This window comes from Typopeltis vanoorti, chromosome 20 (assembly GCF_054136105.1).
Source record: "Typopeltis vanoorti isolate ZY-2024b chromosome 20, IOZ_Tvanoo_1.0, whole genome shotgun sequence".
In the NCBI taxonomy this organism is placed as follows: Eukaryota; Metazoa; Arthropoda; class Arachnida; order Uropygi; family Thelyphonidae; genus Typopeltis; species Typopeltis vanoorti.
In genome coordinates, this window is record NC_143568.1 from 90,638,221 (window position 1) to 90,660,655 (window position 22,435).

Below are 22,435 nucleotides of genomic sequence, written 5' to 3' on the forward strand. Positions count from 1 at the left end.
TGAGAGGTTGTTAAACGTGTAGAATTTTCTGTTAAGAAGGGGTATATGTGGAACTACAGGAAAAGTAATTACAACAAGCCTAGGAAATTGGTTTTTAGCAGTGCCATGGTATAAAAATCTGCATGAAAAGGATGTCAAGAGTACATTGAAGATCAAGCAGTGTTTGAAGGAAGAAGTATCAGCTTGCATATCCAGAATCAGGAAGATAAATTAGGTAGCAGTTAAATGGATGAGTATCATTAAGTAGAATCTGCAAAAGAAGAAAATGTGTATATAATAAGAAAGGGGAGAAGGGTGATTAGCATGAGGGGGAATGCAATACCAGATTATGAGAGAAAATTAGCAAAGCAGGACAAACAAAATTCCAAATATTTCTTTTATTACATGGTGAGTAAAAAAGGATGATTATATAATAATTTTAGTGAATACTGATAAGGAGGTGACAGGAGCAGAAGAAATAATTGAATGATCACTTTGCAATATGTACGTGTACATATTTATCCCTGTCACATCAGTCATTGCATCATCTACACCAGTCTCAACACTAGTAGAGTACTAAAAGATTGAAGTAAAATCAAAATAGTTCCATTACATAAAGACAGTGCCAAGAATGGGGAAAAAATTGATTATAGACCAACTAATATCCCAATAATAGTGATTGAAGTATTGAAAAGGTCAGTTGAGGGCAAAATTCAGGAATAGGTGGATAGGAATATGATATTCTATAGAGGATATTTTTGAAGGGAAGCTCTTGAGGAAAATGGCTACAACATGATATTGTTGGACTTTGCAAAAAAAAAAAAAAAAAGCATTTGATAAGATACCACATGAGCCCTATTACATAATTTAATGCAAATGGAGATGGACATGAAGCTGGTGATATGCATAAGAAGGTAGCTGGTGTAGAAACAAAGGGTGGTATATAGCAGAGTTTAAGCAAAGAAAATGAAGATGATCTGTGGTGTGCCATCATGGTGGTCTTTATATTGGGCCACTGCTGTTTAATTTGTACATCAATGATATTGGAAATAATTTGACTGAGAATATCCATTTGGACCTATATGATATTTGGTGAAGATGGCAAAAATATCAAGGAAAGCAAGTATTTTGGACATGGTGATTTTTATGGATAATCAAAATAAGAGTTTTTAATCTCTTATGTTGATGACCTGGATGCAAGAAAACTAGCTTGTTTTGTGGGATACCATCTATTATGGGGTATCATAAGTGAGAGAGAGAGAGAGAGAGAAGAGAAAAAGGACAGAAGTACAGGTTAACAACAGCTGCAACCAAAAGCTAAGTCACTAGTTACAACTACAGAAATGTGCAAAAAACATGAGCATAAATTAAATGTATAGTAGCATCATTAATTACATACCTTCCATTTTGCAAATAAATCAGAAAGAAAACCATTGACAGCTTTCTCAAAGTACAAATCTCCATTAATATCAAAATCCCACATCTCAGAACTCATCTGAATAAACAAATACACCATACTGCTAGCTGATCTGTATACAATCTTTGTTTCATCTGTTACCACTCCACATGCCACATGTTCACCTTGTGACCACATTTCATATACTTGGCATCTAGACCAAAAAAAAGTGTAATAGAAATATTTTATTTGAATATTTGTAAATAATTAGATATACTCTTGGACAAATGCTCTAAATCAAGGTTTCCCAAACTTTTTTTCTAGTGGCCTGGTTATTTTAATACTTCATCTTTGTGACCCACTAAAATTTTTATGGCCAATAGGTAAAATAAAACAGATTTGAATGTTCATAGAGTTTTCATTTATTATTATTATAATAAAGAAGCATTTACTCTTACAAAAATATAAAAAAATTAAACTAAAGCCAAGTAATTTATTAATGAGAAGTGTGATGCTATTGTTTGTTAACTAGAAACTTCAGGTTTGGAGGAAAAGATGATAACTTTATTCTTAAATCCGGTTCGACTTCCAATCGGTTTCTATATATATTTTTCAGAAAAAGCAGTGTTGAAAAGCTTATTTCACACTTATAGGTTGTGACAAAAGGCATTAGAAGTTTTATCGCTTTTTCTGCTAAAACTGGGTACTTCTGACACAGCCTCGCCATTAATTGAGCTACTTTACTGAACAAAGAGACTGTGAAATGGCGAAGAGACGAAGGGTGTTTTTCGTCTCTATTATTTAAATTATTTATTCATTAGTCCCGATTAAATGCTATTTACTGGTATTTTAGAGTTCCATGAAAAAAGGAAAACCCAAAAATGAAACACCTAGGCTTTCGAGAGTTTTTTTAGGCGACCATGCATTTAGCTTTCATGACCTGGTGCCAGGTTGTGACCCACCATTTGGGAAACGCTGCTCTAAGGCATCATAAATACTATTATGAAATGAAAAATCAGAAGATATATTTCAGAATATATTTAATGTGCACCATCCTCTCTAATAAATAATAATAATTTATTTACATTTTTTTTTATTCAGAAAATTTATCACCATATCACAGCAAAACAAATCATTCCATTATAACAAAAAAGTTTTTCATAGGAAATAAGTCATTTTATTAATCTATGACAAAGTATCAGAGCATGTTATATTTTGAAAGAAATTATATTCTGGTTGCCATCCACATTTTACATAGCATAAACAAACAAAGTCTGCATGTGAAGTATCTTTATACTGCCTATGTGAAGATACTTCACATGCAGACTTGATATTCTACATAATGCCTAATACACTGTTCACACAACAAGTCCTTGAATTATGGACAAACACAAAAATATATTATTATAACAGGTATCTCAATGGAGTCAGAAGACTAATCGTGGAAAAACCATATTGACATACTAGCCATTAATCACATCTACCTATCGTATCTCTCCTTAAACTCATTCACTGATGAAGTACTCGCAACCACCTCTGGCAATGCATTCTACAAGAATATGATGCCACCATTTCATTACTTATATTTTGCTGGCCTATTAGCTAAGTGGGTATGTTAACTACTAGTTAACATACAAACTGTCCAACAAACAGGCAACAAGTTCTAATCAGATCATGGACATGAATGTTTGTGAATGTCTGTGAGAGATGCATTTCACTGTTGGGTGAAATTCATCCGGTGGCATCCACTCTCCACTTACTGGAGGCATATAGCAGCTTGAAAAATTTTGTGTTTGGTCTCAAAATCAGGGATTTTGAATTATGCAAAAAAAAATTTTTTTTAAATAAATAAATAAAATAAATAAAAATAAAATATTCAACACCATAACATGATAATAAACTTCTTGAATGGGAGCTAATTTTAAGTAGTTGATGTGGATAGGCAAATTTCAGGGAAATTAGACAATGAGATATATTTGTGCCTATGACTGACAGTAATCGCACATGCAACAAAACAACCCACCTCCAAACAAAGTGACATGACGTTTCCCCCACAACAGAGCATCATATTCATATGTACCCATTCCTGACTTTGACCAAATCCTAAAATACCTCTAATCACCACTCTCGAAACATCACTTGATCTACAACTTTTCACCCATGTCTTGGAACCTATGAACTTCCCCATCCTCCCTCCACTCACAGAGTCTACCACCAAAGATGAAGCTCAGATTAAACACACCAGTCAGAAGAAATGCCAATTCCTTTGCACACACTCTCAAAACTCTCATTAAACTCTCCACGTTAAATTCTCATTATCCTCCAGAGTCATTCCTCCTCTAACTTCACATGCAGACTTGATATTTTAATTACTTTAATTACTTTATCATTAGTAAATATAATATGAATTTTCACAGTCAACTGAAGAAAGGAATATCATATGATGCTATTTAGTTTACTTGACAGCTGTCAAACAGAAGTGAAACAAGTTCCAAAATAAAGTGCTCACGATGCTTATTTTAGAACAATCGATGACCAGAGAAATTTCTAATGAAGAAGAAAATAGAGGAATACATCATGCTTCCATATATTAGCTCTATTTCCATAAAACTGGCAAAAATAGATAAGGATTATAATATCAAAGTAGCATTTATCCTCCTTTTAAGCATCTTACTATGGACAGACAGAAAAATCAATTGAACAACGTACTGAAGAACATGCCCAAGATATTGAATATCAAGCTCAGCTCTGTCATCACATGTGCTCTCTTCAGTTGACCCACAAGATGTCTGAACTTGTCTGAACACATCCTAGCCTTCATTAGCCAAACATATGCACATGAATGCATAAATATGCACAATGTTCTGACTAATGCAACATACAATTAGAAATATTTTAAAATAACATCAGTCTCTTCTATAACTACATTATAGTTATCATCTTTGTTAGTCTTTACTGTTTCGTCTACTAGGTTTTATGTTTACACCTGAAGAAATCCTGTCGAATTAGGAAGAAAAGTCTTGTTAATTAAAATAAATATTATCATCTTATTCTGGTGATCTGATTTATAAACTTTTAGTCACATACTCAAACTGGCAAAGTCTACAAAATGATAAAAGATATGTATCTTGGTCAGATTTCATTTAGATACTTGAAGACAATTCGAAGTTTCAAATGTGCACAGAAACACAAAATAGAATAAGAATCTAATTTTAATTTAATTAATTTTAAGAATTTAATTTAGGTAAATTAAATTCTTAAAAGATTTCATCATTACAGACTTTTCAATTAAAGAAAAAGGAGAGACAGACAATATTATTTTCCTTCACGATATGATTCATATAAATAATAAACACAGAAATGGTATACAACCTAAAATCAAACTATCATCTATCATCATTGTCATCAAATTCCTGATGACAATGATGATAGATGATAGGAATTGATGACAATGACTTCCTATCGATAATTTTCTTTCAAATTAGTCTGTTACTGTATAGACTCCAATATTAACATATCTCATATTTCTGTCTTCTAAGGCACTTCTCATCATCATCATCAAATTCCTGACATGTACCCTCAAGGGGTGTACAGGATATGATAGTACTACATGAAAAATTTACATCATTACTAACTCCCTATCTACAATTTTCCTCCAAATCGGTCTGTTATTTGTCAAGACTCCAACATTATCAGATCTTATATTTCTATCATCTAAGGCACTGTACTGTATCAATCCACCTATATCTTGGTCTTCCTCTGGGTCATTTTGCTGCCAACCTGACAGAGAACACTTGTTTTGCTAATCTTTCCTTGCCCATTCTATTTAAGTGACCATACCGCCCGAGATTAGCTCTGCTAATGCATTTCTGGATGCTGACAATGTCAAGTTCTTTCCTAATATCCTCATTTTTAATATGATATTGCTATTGATGCCATCTGTTCACGACGCTAATTTTTCTCAGAACTCTCATATCTGCAGTCTTTAGTCTTTGGTCAAGTGTTTTACTTCTGACCCAGCTCTCAGATCCATAAGTTAAAACTGGTTTGAACACTGTCTTGTATACAGCTAATTTAGTGTTTTAGCTAATTTTCTCTTATTCCATATAAATTTATTCAGTTGACTTCCTACCATACCAGCTTTGTTGATTCTGTTGTCTTTTTCCATATTTAATTTACCATCTTCACTAAAAATCGTGCCTAAGTAGCTGAAATGTTTGACTTGTTCCACAGGTTCTCCATTCACAATGCAGTTGACATTTTCAACAATTCTGCCTATTTTCATTGTCTTTGTCTTTTTATTGCTGACCTTCATACCATATCTATTACAACAGTTATTCAATTTAGTTAGGGAATCTTGCAGACTTGTAGCAGATTTATTTAGAAGTATAACATCATCTGCATAAAGCAAGAGCTGACATTAACATCTCCAATTTTGATATCATGTTTAATACCACTTTCCTTCATAATGTGATCCATATAGATAATGAATAACAGAGGGGAGGGGATAGTGTACATACTTGTCTCACACCAGATTTAACATTAAACAATCTTCCTGTACTTCCTTCAATTCTAACTGCTGACTTACAAATCAAATAAAGACTAAGTATTGCTTGATATAATGCTGCATTGACAGCATATAACTGTAGCATTAAGGCACTTCTTACCATCTGTGAGATGGTAAGTGTAAGAAGTGTAAGGTACTTCTTACCATATTATATCAAATTTTCTGTATATCCTATAATTCTAACAATTTGAAACATAAATATAAGCAATGTATTTATCGATACTGGACAGCGTTTACATGAAAATTTAGTGCTTTGAACTATTTTTCCCCGAGATAAATCACTATTTTTAAGTAAAAAAAAATTTGATCTCAAAAATCAAAAAAAAGAATCAAAAATCAAAAAATCACACCAAATATCAAAAAAGCATATGTGATCATCCATTTATCATATAATAATAATGTAATAATCCCATCTGGCTGCAACAACTGAAATACTTGTTACTGTTTTCCTTACACTTTAACATTCTTTTTTTATGGTCTGGATATATATTTATTTAGATAAGTAATGTTCTATCAGAACAAATAACAAATAATAATTTTGCTTCAAGCAAAATTATTAAAATTTGTGTGTGAGGAGAAACACAGTTGCTCATGTCTGTAACAATCCTTAAGTGATGCGTGTCCCCTGGGTGGTACTAAATGAGCAACAGCGATAATGGGTGCCAGACTGCCACTATGTAACTACAGGCAATTGAGAGCAAGATATGTTAACAGCATAAAACTAGCAACATTAGTCATCATCCTCTAGATCAGCAGTTCTTAACCTTTTCAAAATCACAGAACAATTTTGATTATAAGAAAAATTTGAGGAACACCAAAAGCATTAGGTTCATAAAACTAACAATATAAATATGCATGGAGCCACCTTTTATAAAAATGGAACTTATTTTAAAGTGATACTTGAGTTTTTCGGCTTTTGCATATTTCAGCAATATCAGGTCTGATATGTGATATAGCTGTCCCCTCATCTCTTTGTGTGTATTAGTAAGATTTGCATGCTTTTTAGTTTTTATATTGGTTAATATTGAGAATCCAAGCTCACACAAATATGATGTTGAAAACTGTAACAAAATTTTCAGTGCCCTTGTGGAGAGAGCTAGGTGTTCGGTTTGGACAAAAGTGCAAAATTCCTCAAGAGTTATTTCAGAGTACGATCCATTGACAAGGTAACGAATTGTTCTTCTTGTAACGAAAATTCACAACTCGATGTATTAACTGGGCCAAAGGGATTTCGTATCCAGTCATAATTGTATGTATTTAAGGAAGGAAAGTAACTTGAAATGTTTTCTTCCAATATTGTTAAATGTTCTGTTATAACGGAAATAATTCCCTCGACATTTTTATTATGGATCGAAGGAAATATATCTACTGTATTTTTTTTTCTGATATGCGGTTTATCCAAAGAGATACTATTTTCTGAAAAGCTGACAATTTGTCAATGGATGTCAAAATATTTTCATTTTCCCTTGGATACTTGTATTAACGCTATTTAAGTAATTAAAAAATATATCGGCTAAATTATAGTCTAAATTCTAAATTAAATTAAAAAATATATCGGCCATTTTAGCACACACCGAATATCATTTTGAAGGCATTTTACAAAAGCATCTGTACCTTCATTTTGAGAAAAAAAGGCCAATAATTCATTCTTAAGTTCTAAAATTCAGAATAGCACTTTACCCCTGGATAACCACCTTATTTCAATGTGTAAAAGCAAAGATGTGTAGTTGGCCATAGATATGCAAAGTTTTTTAAAAAAGACATGCTTTCTTTTAAAGATCTTGACTTGATGTAATTTGCCATATTTACAACTTGGTCTAGTACAGATTTTAATATTGCTGATAATGTTTTTGAAACTAGGGATTCTCTGTGCAAAAAATAGTGCGTAGATATCAGTAGCACACTCAGGATTTAAACTTGGAGGGGGGGGCGAGTTGAGTAGATGATTTCAAAATAGCACTTTACCCCTGGATAACCACCTTATTTCAGTGTGCAAAAGCAAAGATGTGTACTTGGTTTCCATAGATATGTAAAGTTTTTTAAAAAGACGTGCTTTTAAAGATCTTGACTTGATGTAATTTACCATATTTACAACTTGGTCTAGTACAGGTTTTAATATTGCTGGTAATGTTTTTGAAACTAGGGATTCTCTGTGCAAAAAACAGTGTGTAGATATCAGTAGCGCACTCAGGATTTAAACTTGGAGGGGGGGGGGGAGTTGAGTAGACGATTCGAGAAACACTATGCATCGCATATGACCTATGATTGAACATCTGCAACAATCGCTAATTCATAAGCAGTATATAAATAGAAGACACGACACAACATAAATAAAAAAAGAATTTTAATTAGGAAAAGATTTTTGGAAAATTTTCTAGTGTTTTTTTTTTTCCTTTTTCTTTGGGGGCAGGTCCCCTTGGTCCCTTTGGGTGCGCCACTGGTAGATATAATATTTAGTTTATTTTCTTTGCAAGAGTAACAAATCCTTTAATAGAGCCTACCATTGATCTATAATGATATTCTGTTTGGTTTAGAAGTCAACGCGCATAGCAGTTTCAGTTGCCAATTACACTCAGAACTGTCATGTGACATCTTTCACGAGGAACACTTGTAACAAGTTCGCAAAACACAAGCGTTCCGGGGAACACCGGCTAAGAACCACTGCTCTAGATCATTGTCATGAGACACTAGCATTAACATCTTCAACAGTTTACATGTCAATGGTCCTAGTACTACAGCTGAACATGGAAGGTTTAGGCTATAGTATTGTATGAGTGAAGCAATGACTATATGGAAATAACCACCCTTGGGATAGATAAGTATGGGTGCAGGAATGATTGTGAAGAGCTGGGTGCAGTTTCCCAGGTTTTAAATCTGAATGAGCAGGTAATGATATTATGTAGGTAACTGTGGGCCCAAGGAGATGTTGAAATGCATGTGCACAAATGCCTGAAGTATCAAAAATAAAGGAGAGGAGTTTTTAGCATTGGTCAGCTCAACATGGCCAAAACTTATTGGCATCAGCAAGACTTAGTTGTCAGAGAATGATGTAGTTACATGGATAGAATGTACTAAATATTTTATTTTCAGAGAAGAAAGAAGAAACAGGGCAGAAGGAGGGATAGATGAAGAACTTCAACCAACAAAAATAGAAGTTAAGGAAGATTGTAGTTCTGATGGAAATGGTTCATTTGAGGCTGTCTGGTGTGAAATAGAGACCCATAAGACAAAATATATTGTTGGTTGCTGCTATAGACCTGGCGGTCCAGAAGAAGATATGGACAACATGTATCAACAGATTAACATAATGAGTGCAAGCTGGGCAATTATCATGGGAGATTTAGACTATGGTGATATAGATTGCAAGGAGGAAAGGGCAGCAAATAGCAAAATGGAAATGAAATTTATACAGTTACTAAGGGATAATTACCTGAAACAACATGTGATGAAAAGGACCAGAGGTTTGAGAGTGTTGGATCTAGTAAGAGTATCAGAAGATCTATCTATAACTGCAGTAGCAACTCTACTTACGATCGGGGAAAGTGACCACCAGTCTTGTCCTGGAGGTTGCTCAACATGTGGAAATTTCAGTCGAGAAAGGGTTTATAAGGAACTATAAAGCTGGCAATTATGACAAACTTAGGAGTCAACTTGGGGAGTGCCATGACATAAGAAACTACATGGAACAAATGTCATTATTGCATGATAAGTGGTCAAGGATTATCTGCCTGACCCATACCCAGGGTCAGGTTGGATAAACCAAGTAGGGATTAAGTGGATGACTACCAATATAAAACAGGAGCTGCAAGAAAAAAAAAAAAAAAAAGAGAAAGCATTGTGGAAGGAATATAAACAACAAGGGGATCAAGCATGCCAATGAGCAGTATAAAGCACAAGCAAGAAGGGTAACTAGTATGGTAAGGAAGACTACATCAGATTTCAAGAGAAAATTAGCTAAGTAGGTCTAAGTAAATCCAAAAGAGTTTTTTGCAACATAGCAATTAAGAGAAAGAATGATAACTTTACTCAGTGTTGATGTTGTAGAAGCATAAGAATTAGTTCATTTACTAAGTGATCACTTTGCAAGGGTATATCATCCAGGTAGAGCCTCCGTAGCTCAGTCAGTATAGACAAAGCCCTTGGGTCGGAAAGACCTGGGTTCAATTCTCATCAACGACATGAGGAACCTTTATCTAGTCCCTTTCGACTAAAGGTGAGTTAGCCAGTCTCACATGAAGGTAGGGGTTTTTCACCCAGAAACTTAGGTTTTTTTGTCCCCTAGAACAGGCAAACTGGCCCTGTGAAAACACATGGATTACAGTCATGAATATATCACAGCCATATGCTGGTCCCAAGTCCAGATAAAATTGGGGGGGGGGGGAGCAATGGTGAACTACCCTGTAAAAATCTCACCAGGAATACTTTGCGGGCAATGCCTACTAAGTCCCCCATGGTGCAGAAACGACTGAAAGGGAAAACCAGAATCAGAACCAGATCATCCACGTGGCGACTTTGCAATTACTGAGGTGACAGAGACTGATGTGAGCATTGAGACAGATGAACTGGAGGTATTCAATATATTTAAAAATATCAATGTGAATACAGAATGGGCTTGGACAGTATGTCAGCTTGTGTTATGAGAATGTGAAAGTGAACTGGCAATGCCTCTGATGAAATTAGTCTCAGCTCTGGCAAAGTTCCAAAGGAATGGAAAGAAGGTAAGATAGTTCCATTACATAAAGGTGGCTCCAAGACAGAAGTAACAAATTACAGACCAATTAGTATCTCTGGAGTGGTGGTTAAAGTATTGAAAAAGTTGGTTAAAAGTAAAATTCAAGAATGTGTAGTTATGAATATGATACTCTATAGGGGACAGCATAGCCTTTGTAAAAGGTAGATCTTGCCTCAGTAATTTATTCACATTTTATAATTGGATAAAGGAAATGGCTACATCGTGATATAGCTGGAGTTTGCAAAGGCATTTGACAGAATACTGCATGGAAAACTATTGCTGAAGAAAATTGGAATGAATATGAGGCTACTGGCATGGGTAGGAGGGTGGCTGATAGACATCAAATTTTGGTGTATAGCAGGATGGAATCAGAATTTGAGAGAAAATTAGCTAAACCGGCCAAAGCAAATCCAAAAGAGTTGTTTGGTATGTAGTGAATGAGGATGACTAGTGGACTGCCCCAGGGCTCTGTAATAGGATAACTATTATATTAGTATCGGATTTGGATGATACAAAGCTACTGGAACATTTTCAGAAACAATGCACTCAAAACTAAAATATTTTTAGTGTTTTACTTTGGATACTGTACAAACAAAACTTTTTTCAACTTTTGCACACATTTAGAAAAAATAATTAACATTTTTTACGGCTAAAAAAGTATGTTAATAAATGTATAAAAACACTCACCTTATGCCATAAAATTCAATTTTTTTATTTGGATATACACAAGTATTCACCTAGAATGGATAATAATTTTTAATGGCTGAATACAATCTACAAAGAAACAATAATCCCCAAATCCATTCTATAAACAGCAATTTTCTAACAGCTAATTAATTTTTTTATAAATATCATGCATGCCACTTTTTTAAAAACAAAGCTGTACTATATATTTTTATTTAATACAAAATAATAGGTAAATTATAAAATGACAAAGTATATAATACAAACATAGAAGGGTAACACCAAATACATTATTTTGCATAATTATATTTCACACGAAACATAGGTGTCATAACTGATTTCTCTGCCACGTAAAAGCTTTTGATGTAGCCATGAGAATTTATGCTGAATTTCCTGATGGACTCACCTAGAGTCTGGGATGACTGAATATGAATATTTCAAAAAAAAAAGTATGATCAGTATGTTATTTTCGACCACAGAATTAATTTAATAAGATAACTGAAATTGGGTTTTATCGGTCAGAATTTGATACAACTAGTAACCGACTAGTTTCGGCATGTTAACTAGTGGCTTCATCTGAATTTTTGATGAACATACAAATATAAACCTTAAACCAACAAGCTTTGATTATGAATCAATACATAACTGAAAAAAATATCGAATGCATAGGAACCGTTACACAAAATAAAGACGTGGAGCATGGATGATAGCACATGGTCAATCATTGTTTAGCAGGTGCACCCTAATTAAGTTAGTGGTAAAATTAAACTCTGATGTGTTGAGAGTTCTTATAAGTGATTTCCAAATGTCATAGAACATCCCTTGGTTTCTGTTCAGGATACCTTGGGAGCGGATTACCACTGCAGCTTTTTTTATGTTGCAGGAGCTATAGTCATCTTAAAAAATATAATAAATATATAATAAAATCATCTTATATAATAAAACCCAATTTCAGTTTTATCTTATTAGCTTAAGATAATTATTTTAATCAATTAAAAATTAGCAGAAAATCACTCAATGCATACCATAACTATTAAAGTTAACGCATTACCTTTAGACTTATTGTGCTAGCTGGATTTAGAAAATAAATACCAGCTATCTTTATAAGTTTATAAAAATAGTCATAGAATAATTTCAGAACTTTTTAAGCCATCTATTTAAAATTTATGAATGTTTATGGACTTCATCATCAATTTCCTGATATACTATCCTCAAGGGGGTGTTCAGGATACTTATGACAGCACTACATGATAAAGTTTACATTATTATTAATCTCCTATTCACAATTTTTCTCCAAATTAATCTATTACTTATGACCACTCCAATACTGTCATATCTAACATTTCATGCTTCTAAGGCACTTCTGACAGAATCAATCCATCCAGACGATGGTTGGTCTTCATCTGGGTCTCTTTCCTGTCATCTGGGCATCAAACAAAGGCACTTCTGACAGAATCAATCCCCCCACCGAGACCATGGTCTTCCTCTGAATCCCTTTTCTGCCATCTTGGCATTAAACACCAAGCAAAAAACCTATAAGTTTATAAAAAAAACCTGTTTTGCTAACCTTTCCTCTCCCATTCTGTTAAGTGACCATACAATCTAAGATTAGCTCTACTTGCACATTCTTGAATGCTAACAATGTCAGATTCCTTTCTAATAACATAATTTTTAAGATGATTTTACAACTGATGCCATCTGTTCAGCCCCCTAATTTTTCTCAGAAACCACATATCTGTGGTCTCTAGTCTTTGATTGACTGCATTATTTCTAACCCAACTCTCAGATCCATAACTTAAAACTGGTTTGAACACTGTCTTGTATACTGTTAGTTTAGTGTTTTGGCTAATTTCTCTCTTATTTCATATAAATTCATTCAGCTAGCTATCCACCATACCAGCTTTGCTTATTCTGTTTGTATTTCCAGATTTGATTTGCCATCTTCACTAAAAATTGTGCCTACATAGCAGAAATATTTTATTTGTTCTACAGACTGCAGTTGATGTGTTCAATGTTTCAACCTATTTTCATAGTTTGGGTTTTTTGTTTTTTTTCATGCCAAAATTGTTACAGCTGTTATTCAATTTAGTTAGAGAATCCTGAAGAATTGCAACAGATGTGTTTAGGAGTACAACATTATCTGCAAAAAGCAAAGAGCTAACTTTAACATCACGAATTCTAATATCAGATTCAATGCCACTTTCTTTCACAATGATCCATATAGATGATGAATAAAAGTGGAGATAATGTGCATTCTTGTCTTCCCCCTGATTTTACATCAAACCATCTTCCGGTATTTCCCTGAATTCTAACTGTTGACTTCAGGGCAATATGTGTATATATATATATATATATATATATATATATATATATATATTGTCCTGGACAATGTTCCTTTTACTCAATATAACTGTAGTGTTTTGAGAAGCTTTTCCCTGGAAACCTGGTTATAAGCCTTTTCCAGATCTACAAAACCTAAGTAGAAATGCTTGTCATATTCCCATGATTTCTCAACTATTTGTCATAAAGTGAAAATCTGATCTTGGCAACCTCGTTTTGGCCTGAAACCAGCTTGTTCTTCTTCAAGTTTCTCTTCACAATCTTTTTCAACCTCTTTTCAAGTATGTTTGCATAAATCTTATCTGGAACACTTAGGAGTGAAATTCCCCTGTAATTCTCGCATTCAGCTTTATTCCCTTATTTATAGATGAGTACTATGAGAGCTCTACTCCAATCATCTGGAATTTGACCTTCTACACAGCCATATTTCCCATATAGGATTTTGCCCTAATACTTGTATTATGCTTGTGTAATTTTGTAAATTTTATTCTTAGTATTGTATTGTGTTTTATATAATAGAAATTGAATTGTACCATGTTTGAGATTTTAATTAAACTTTTGTTCACTAATAATACAGTTGTCTGAAATTGCTGCCTAATGCACCACTTGAAAAAACGTACGAACCTAATCAAGCAGGAAATTAATGTGTTAAGTTATGAGAAAGAGGGTCACGACTGCTTAATAGTTTCACGCTCAGACATATTTTTGTATTTTGCTCCTTGTTTTCGAATTATATATCTTAAACTAAATGTCCTGAAAAGCGCAGTATAATATAAATATTAGGGACACTAAGGGGAGAAAAAGCTTAAATGAAGGGTGGTTATTTAAATTTTGTAATATTTCGTGCATAGTTAAGTTTTGATTAAAGAAAATACAGAGATTCACTTGAAAGGAGAAAAGGAAAGTTTAATAATCGTAAATAGGGACACAACAATGGTGAGTGGTCTGTAGAATGCTGCCTATGAGGATAAATTGAAGATTTATGGATTGCAAAAGTTGGTTGATAGGTGAAGGGGGGGGGGGATGATAGAAACATTTAAGTTCACAGATTTGATAGCATTGATGCAGGAGAAATGTTTCAGCACTTGGAAAGATGGAACAGAACAGAACAAGAGGTCATCCATGAAAGTTGGATAAGACTGTGTTTAGCAAGAGCATAAGAACTAGATTCTTTGTTTGGAGAGAGGTGAATGAATGGAATGAACTGTTTCAGTCAGTTGTAAGTGCTCTGTCTGTTAATGGTTTCAACTAGAGGTACAACAGATAAATATCTGTTGATAGTTGGGTCTCCCATTATGCATCTTAGGATTCCATGGAGGTACCCATGCAATAATAATATATGTGTGTGTGTGTGTGTGTTGAAATAAGATACTGATTGGCTAATAAGGGATCCAGAGTGTGGAGACATTAATTTTTTTCCCGAATTATTGAGAATCATTTCACTAAGTGTATAGCATTACAGAATACAGACCAATCTTCCAAATGTTGGAAGACTCAAAAACCTAACCATAAATTATGCCCATGAAGTGAGGTTATAAGGACTCCATTTCCCAGCTTATCACAGCTTGTCAAGCTGGCACAACTCTAGATGCCAGTTGCAGATGGCAATCTTGTGTTCTGATGATGCTTTTGTCATCATCATCATCAAATTCCTGATTTGTACCCTCAAGAGGGGGAGGGGTACAGGATATGATAGTACTACATGAAAAATTTACATCATTATTAACTTCCTATTTACAATCTTCCTCCAAATCAGTCTGTTACTTGTCAAGACTCCAATATTATCAGATCTTATATTTCTATCGTCTAAGGCATTTTGTACCGTATCAATTCACCTATTTCTTGGTCTTCCTCTGGGTCATTTTCCTGCTAATCCTGGCAGAGAACACTTGTTTTGCTAATCTTTCCTTGACCATTCTGTTTAAGTGACCATACCACCTGAGATTAGCTCTGCTAACGCATTCCTGAATGCTGACGATGTCAAATTCTTTCCTAATATCCTCATTTTTAATATGATATTGCCATTGATGTCATCTGTTCACGCCTCTAATCTTTCTCAGAATTCTCATATCTGCAGTCTCTAGTCTTTGGTCAAGTGTTTTACTTCTAACCCAGCTCTCAGATCCATAAGTTAAAACTGGTTTGAACACTGTCTTATATACAGCTAATTTAGTCTTCCGACTAATTTCTCTCTTATTCCATATGAATTTATTCAATTGACTTCCTACCATGCCAGCTTTGTTGATTCTGTTGTCTATTTCCATATTTAATTTACCATCTTCAGTAAAAATCATACCTAAGTAGCTGAAATGTTTTACTTGCTACACAGGTTCTCCGTTCACAATACAGTTGACATTTTCAATGATTCTACCTATTTTCATTGTATTTGTCTTTTTATTACTGACCTTCATACCATACCTATTACAACAGTTATTCAATTTAGTAAGGGAATCTTGCAGACTTGTAGCGGATTTATTTAGGAGTATAACATCGTCTGCATAAAGTAAAGCAAGAGCTGACATTAACATCTCCAATTTTGATATCATGTTTAATACCATTTTCCTTCAAAATGTGATCCATATAGATAATGAATAACAGAGGGGATAATGTACATCCTTGTCTCACACCAGATTTAACATTAAACCATCTTCCTGTACTTCCTTCAATACTAACAGCTGATTCACAACTCAAATAAAACTAGGAATGGCTTGATATAATGCCCCATTTACACAATATAACTAATATAACTGTAATGTATTGAATAGCTTCTCTCTTGGCACCTTGTCATATGCCTTTTCCAGATCGACAAAACTTAAATACAGATCTTTGTTATATTCCCATGCTTTCTCAACTGTTTGTTGTAAAGTGAAGATCTGATCCTGACAGCCTGTAAATGGCCTGAATCCAGCTTGTTCTTCACCAAGCTTTTCTTCCATAATTCTTCTCAACCGTTTCTCAAGTATACTTGCATAGATCTTGCCAGAAACACTCAGTAGGGAAATACCTCTAATTCTCACATTCAGTTTTATTTCCTTTTTTATATATGGGTACTATTAGAGCTCTACTCCAATCATCAGGAATTTGTCCCTCTGTGCAGGCTTTCTGAACTATACAGTGCAACCACTGTAAGACTTTTATACCACCATACTTCAGCATTTCTGGTCGAATATCATCTACTCCTGCTGCCTTTCCGCATTTTAAGCTTTTGACGCTTTTTCTACTTCAAGTATGCATGTGTATTCATGACTGTATGCCTGTTGAGTGTTTTTTACCACTGTACTATCACTGCTTGATTCATTTAGCAATTTTTCAAGTAATTACTCCATACTTCAAGGATATCTTTTTCTCCTGTTTTCATGTCACCTTTATCATGTCTAACTCCTTTTACCTCGATATTTCTAAGCTTCTTCAACAACCTCCAGAATATCTTACCACCTTTTTAATATTTATTTTCTATGTTCTTGCCAAAGTCCTCCCATGACTTTTGTTTAGCTAGTTTTTAATAGTGTTTTGCTTTCTTACATTTGTCTCTGCATTCTCTAAGAGCAAAAATTGACTTATTTGCCAGTAACGTTCGTTATGCTTTCTTCTTTTCCTTCGCTGTCTCTTTAACTTCCTGTGTCCACCATGGAGTTCTGAGTTTTCTATCCTTGCAGACAACCTCACCACATGCCTCTCTGGCTGAATCAATCAGGGGTTTCTTCAAGGTTTGTCACCGAATCTCCAAGGTTTGGTTCCTGTTCTCAAACTCTTTCATTTTTTCTTCAATAATCTTTGTGTATTTTAGTCTACAGTTCATATCTCAGAGCTGCTCAACTTTTATTCGCTTTTAAAACTTTCTTACATGTTATTCTTTTCGATATGAAATTCAATTTTATCCTGCTCAAGACTAAATAGTGATCACTTCCAATTTCAAATCCTCTGTACACTCTGGTGTCCTGCACTAGAGAGAAAACATCACTATCAACAATAACATAGTCAATGAGACTTTTCTTATTCCTTGCCTCTTCTCTCCATGTGAATTTGAGCACATTTTTATGTTGGAACATGTTGTTAGTAATAACCAGTCCATGTCCTGAGCAGAAATTCTACAGGTATTTGCCATTATTATTAGCTTCGTCTTTTCTCCAAATTTTCCCAAAATATTTTTGTATGTCTGACAATCATTTCCTACTCTGCTATTTAGATCCCCAACAAGGACCAACTTTTCCTTTTTCATTGTGTTAGTAGCTTTCTCTAGAGCCTCAAAAAATTCCTCCACTTCTATCTTAGTAGAGCCTTCTGTGGGACCATAGGCACAATTAAGTCTCATTGTCCAATTCCCCATTCTGATATTTTCCCACATCACTCTACTTGAGACTGCCTACCATTCAGGAAGATTAGCCTCGTATTCAGTGTTGAATACTATGGCTACCCCTTCTCTTTCGTGATTTTCATTGCCTGAATATAACATTTTGTATTTATTGCTCAGATAGATCTCACCAGTTTTTGTCTTTTTTGTGTCCATCACCCCTATTATGTCGATCTGGTACTTATCTAATTCCTCAGCTAGCTCCATTTCTTTGCCATTCAGGCTTCTTATGTTGATAGTACTGATCTTTAACTCTGGTGATGTTGAGTTGGGGGTGTGTTTTCAGATTTTTCCAGTAACTGACTTTTCGCTGTTCGCCCTGGTTCCCTGGCGAAACAACAGGGGCCTTGTTTAACTGGGTGATGCCCCAGCCGGTATGAAATTTTGTCATGTTGTACCATCATTTTCCATATTGGTTTAAGCCAATAAGAATACAATTTGGTTGGCTAAATCCAAAACTGCCGGCCCATTCTCGTTCGTTCAGTATCCAGGTAGATCCCCAACAGGGTGCACCACGAGAAGGTGAGGATTGGACTTTAGGTCAGAAGTCGTGGTCGGTTCTCCACATTCCTTTAAAGGCTATGTGGAGATCTCCTCTCAGTTATACAGCTTTGACCCTTAAACACCCCTGATGCTTTTGTTCCAATTGTAAATCATTTATACTAACTAAGCTCTTTGTCATTGATACATCTGTGATGTTTTCTGTTATTTATTATCAAGTTACTTCAATTTTGTTTTTATAATTTTACCTGACTTTACTAAAAGGCAATTTTATTGGAATTACACAACAATAAATTTTTTACAGCAATAATTTTCTAAATAAATGAAGATAGTCATTGTTATATGATTAGTAAGATATATCAAAATTACATCATTATGCAAGGTACATCGACTTATTTAGTACAAATGAACATACTAAACATTTCTTTAGTCTCCACATATCACTGCGTGCCAGATACTGATCTCTGAATGTCAATTCAATGGAATCCAAAGCTACATCCTACAAAGAAAATATAAATTAATATTTTGATTATGTATATAATCATTCAGCTAGATAACAATGAAGATTTAAGGTATATTTTCCAATATTATGCTGCAAACAACCATCTTTGAAATTGAGCAATATTTGAAGTAGTATCACATTACTAACTGAAAAACAGAATATTATAAAACTTAACATAAATTATTGAAACATTATGTTTAATCACTTCTGATAAATAATATTTACAATTTGATTTCTTTAATACTAATGGACTTTGTTTTTTGCTTTTTGATACTCACCAACACCATATTTAATGTTACATTTTTGACGGTGATAATGATGACAATCTTTGGCTAGAAAGATTTTGAATCGAGCTCAACATTGTGGTAGCAAGATTTTATCTCCTGGAAATTTTAGTTGTTTTTCTTCCAAGAGAGAAACAAATCAGAAAATACATTCATTCACAAGCAAACTACAGAGATAAGATTAACTTTTTTTAAATATCAACCCACATATGGGAAGCCACAAACCTATTAGCAAATCAGCACCATTTGTGGGTAAGTAGTCAAGAAGAAAGAAAGAAGGAATCTGTTATGTTTTTTGAACAACTGAAGGTTGTAGTCCTTATGGAAAACTGAGTTAGGAAAGCTGTTCCAAAGCAAAAAAAAAAAAAAAAGTAGAAAAATAAAAGAAGACAGGTTCCTTTCTGTATGACAAAATGGCAAATTGTTTCAGTATGTTTGGAACTGAATAGCAAACGAAGCCAAGTCCATAAGACACCAACAGCTTGCATATTATGGACTTGGGGAAAAGTAGAGGAATGGTGTCAACGAGTTCAGCAAAAGAACAATGCCCATGTACCTGTAAAAGAGGCATAAGGTAGAAATAGTAAGGAATAATGAGTGTAATGATTCTGTACAAAAAAAAAAAAAAGTCATCAATTAACTGGATCACTCTCTTCGAGACAGCAGTCATCAAGCATTTTTAGAAAGATTTTTGGTGAACCACTATATATGAGAACAATATTCTAAGAAGAGATATCTGATCTTGCATAGAGATCTGGTTATCCTGGAAACTGATGAAGCCATGGATTTGGAGGTAGTTGCTAAGGTAGCCAGGTGGCTCACAGATTACTTGGTTAATGAAGAACATACTAGCAAGCAGAGATAAGGGAGTTATGTGTTCGTCCTCCTTATAAAGAAGAACTTATTTCTGCTTTATTCTTTTATAAAGCCTTCATATAATCACATCTGAATTATTTTGCTCAGGTCTGGTCACCTGGGTTTCTTGGAGATGAGGAAGTGATGGAGAGGATCCAGATGAAAGTGACCAAAATGATGGGTTATCTGTGGAAATCTCCCCTATGAAAATAGATTGAGTGTTTGTGGGTTGCAAAAGTTAATTGACAGACAAAAGAGAAGGGATATGAAAAAAAAAACATTTACGTTACTTAAAGGATTTTATTAGACTGATTCAGGAGAAATATTTCAGCACTTGGCTAGAAGGTACAGAATGAGAGGTCATCCCTGGAAGTTGAGTAACAGTGTGGTTAGTAAGGGTGTGAGGACTAAATTTTTCATGTGGAGAGTGGTGAATGAATGGAATAGTTTGCCAGCATAAGTTGTAAGTGCTTTGTCCATTAATGATTTCAAGGACAGGTACGAAAGATGCTGTATGGATAGTTTGGGTCTACCACAATGAGTCTTCAGACTATGCAGAGGTGTCCATACAATAATAATAATAACAACCTCTATCTCAAAACAAAAAAGTTTCGAACCCACTGCCAATATTACTTATACTACCACTACCATTCAGCAACTTTACTCTAGTTGGATTAAATTCCTCTCCAATTATTATCAATACTTCTCCCACCCTTTCCATCCTACCTGTCTTCCTTAAATACACTGTATTCATCACATTCTATACCCATAAGGCTATCCTCTTCTGTTAGTAGATCTCACTAATGCTAATAGGTTCTGGCTCCTCTTCATTTGCCAATGCTAACTATGAATTGCCTTTATTTCTTATGCTTCATGCATTAGTAAATATGCATGATAACTCACTGATATGAATGCATGATAACTGAATGATATGAATGCATGATACTAAATATCAATTCATTACCAGGCTAATGAATATTCAAGTAACTTTTAAAACCTGACTGGTTCAAATAAGCAGACTGAGAAGGTTCATCAAAATAATTCCTTCTCCACTACTACAACCATTGCTTTTGTCATCTGAAAAACTAGTCTTACCATTCTCAATACTATCTCTTTCATATTCCCATTATCTCCCTTTCTCTCTCACGTATGCATACAGATGTTAAAAAAGTACTTAAAAAGAGAGAGAGAGAGAGAGAGAGAAAGAGTATATACTTACTTTCGGATTAACTATATTGACTATAACTTCTCCATAAACTCTAAGTTTGAAAGTGCTAGCAATAGACTGTTCAATACTGATTGTATCTGAAAAAAGAAATAATTTAAAAATATTAATTCTGAAAAAAATTAAACCAAAAGGAATTAACATATTACAGCTTTTAATTTCTATATTGCACTTAATTATATTTTGCCTATATTGGGAAAAAAAAAGGGGAAGAGAAAAAATATCAAACAACTTTAGAAGCAATAAAAAAAAATGCCCACAAGAAATACATTAAATTATGAGACATTTAGTTACTATTCAATTAAAAAACAAGTGAATAATCAAAATTGAATAATGATAATAATGAAGGTAATTAATGCACTGACACAAGTAGTTGAATATAAACACATGCAACTGATGTATCTGATATATTCAATTCCAATTCTTACACCAAGATACCTGACAGTAGGAAATGAGTGTGTCAGATGTATTAGTTGCCTATGTTCACTACTTGTTTTGTCTGTTTTGCAGAAGCAAATAACTATTCATGTTATATGCGTTCTTCATAACCTAACTTTCAATTTTTTATTTTTTTTTTTATGTTGAGCCCGTACACAAGAGTTGGCTGATCAACCTATAGTACATTAGTACCATATATGGGTATCAATAAACAATTTGTTTATTGATAATGGGTTGGTAATGACATTATATAAGGATAATTGTGGGTAGATGTTGAAATGCATGTACATGAATGGCAGAAGTATCAGAAATAAGGGAGGAGATTTTGGCATTGATAGAACAAGTAAAACATTTCAGCTACTTGGGCACAATTTTCAGTGAAGATACTTTTATTTTCTCATTCTCAATTACAAACTATAATGCTTAACTGCAAAGCAAAATAAATGATTATGTGTTATTTACAATTATGAGGACAAACCTTAGAGGATTACGTGATGAGAATTGCTATACATCCAAAGTTGGCAGTATGAACATGTCTAGTCTGTGTTGATCCATCCCTGGGATAAATGAGCATGTGTACA

At 34.0% G+C, this 22,435-nt stretch overlaps 1 protein-coding gene across 4 annotated transcripts in view; it reads right to left on the bottom strand.

Moving 5' to 3' along the window:
* The window catches only part of Iml1 (GATOR complex protein Iml1), a 414,032-nt gene that overhangs the window by 358,591 nt on the left and 33,006 nt on the right, over positions 1-22,435 (bottom strand). For all 4 annotated transcript variants that reach the window (XM_090410642.1, XM_090410643.1, XM_090410644.1 and 1 more), the window contains exons 4-7: positions 21,411-21,496; positions 18,966-19,049; positions 11,362-11,411; positions 1,379-1,589 (exon numbers count right to left, since the gene is read on the bottom strand). In XM_090410642.1, coding sequence (XP_090266768.1) covers positions 1,379-1,589; positions 11,362-11,411; positions 18,966-19,049; positions 21,411-21,496 — 431 coding nt within the window. The remainder of the gene's footprint in view (positions 1-1,378; positions 1,590-11,361; positions 11,412-18,965; positions 19,050-21,410; positions 21,497-22,435) is intronic.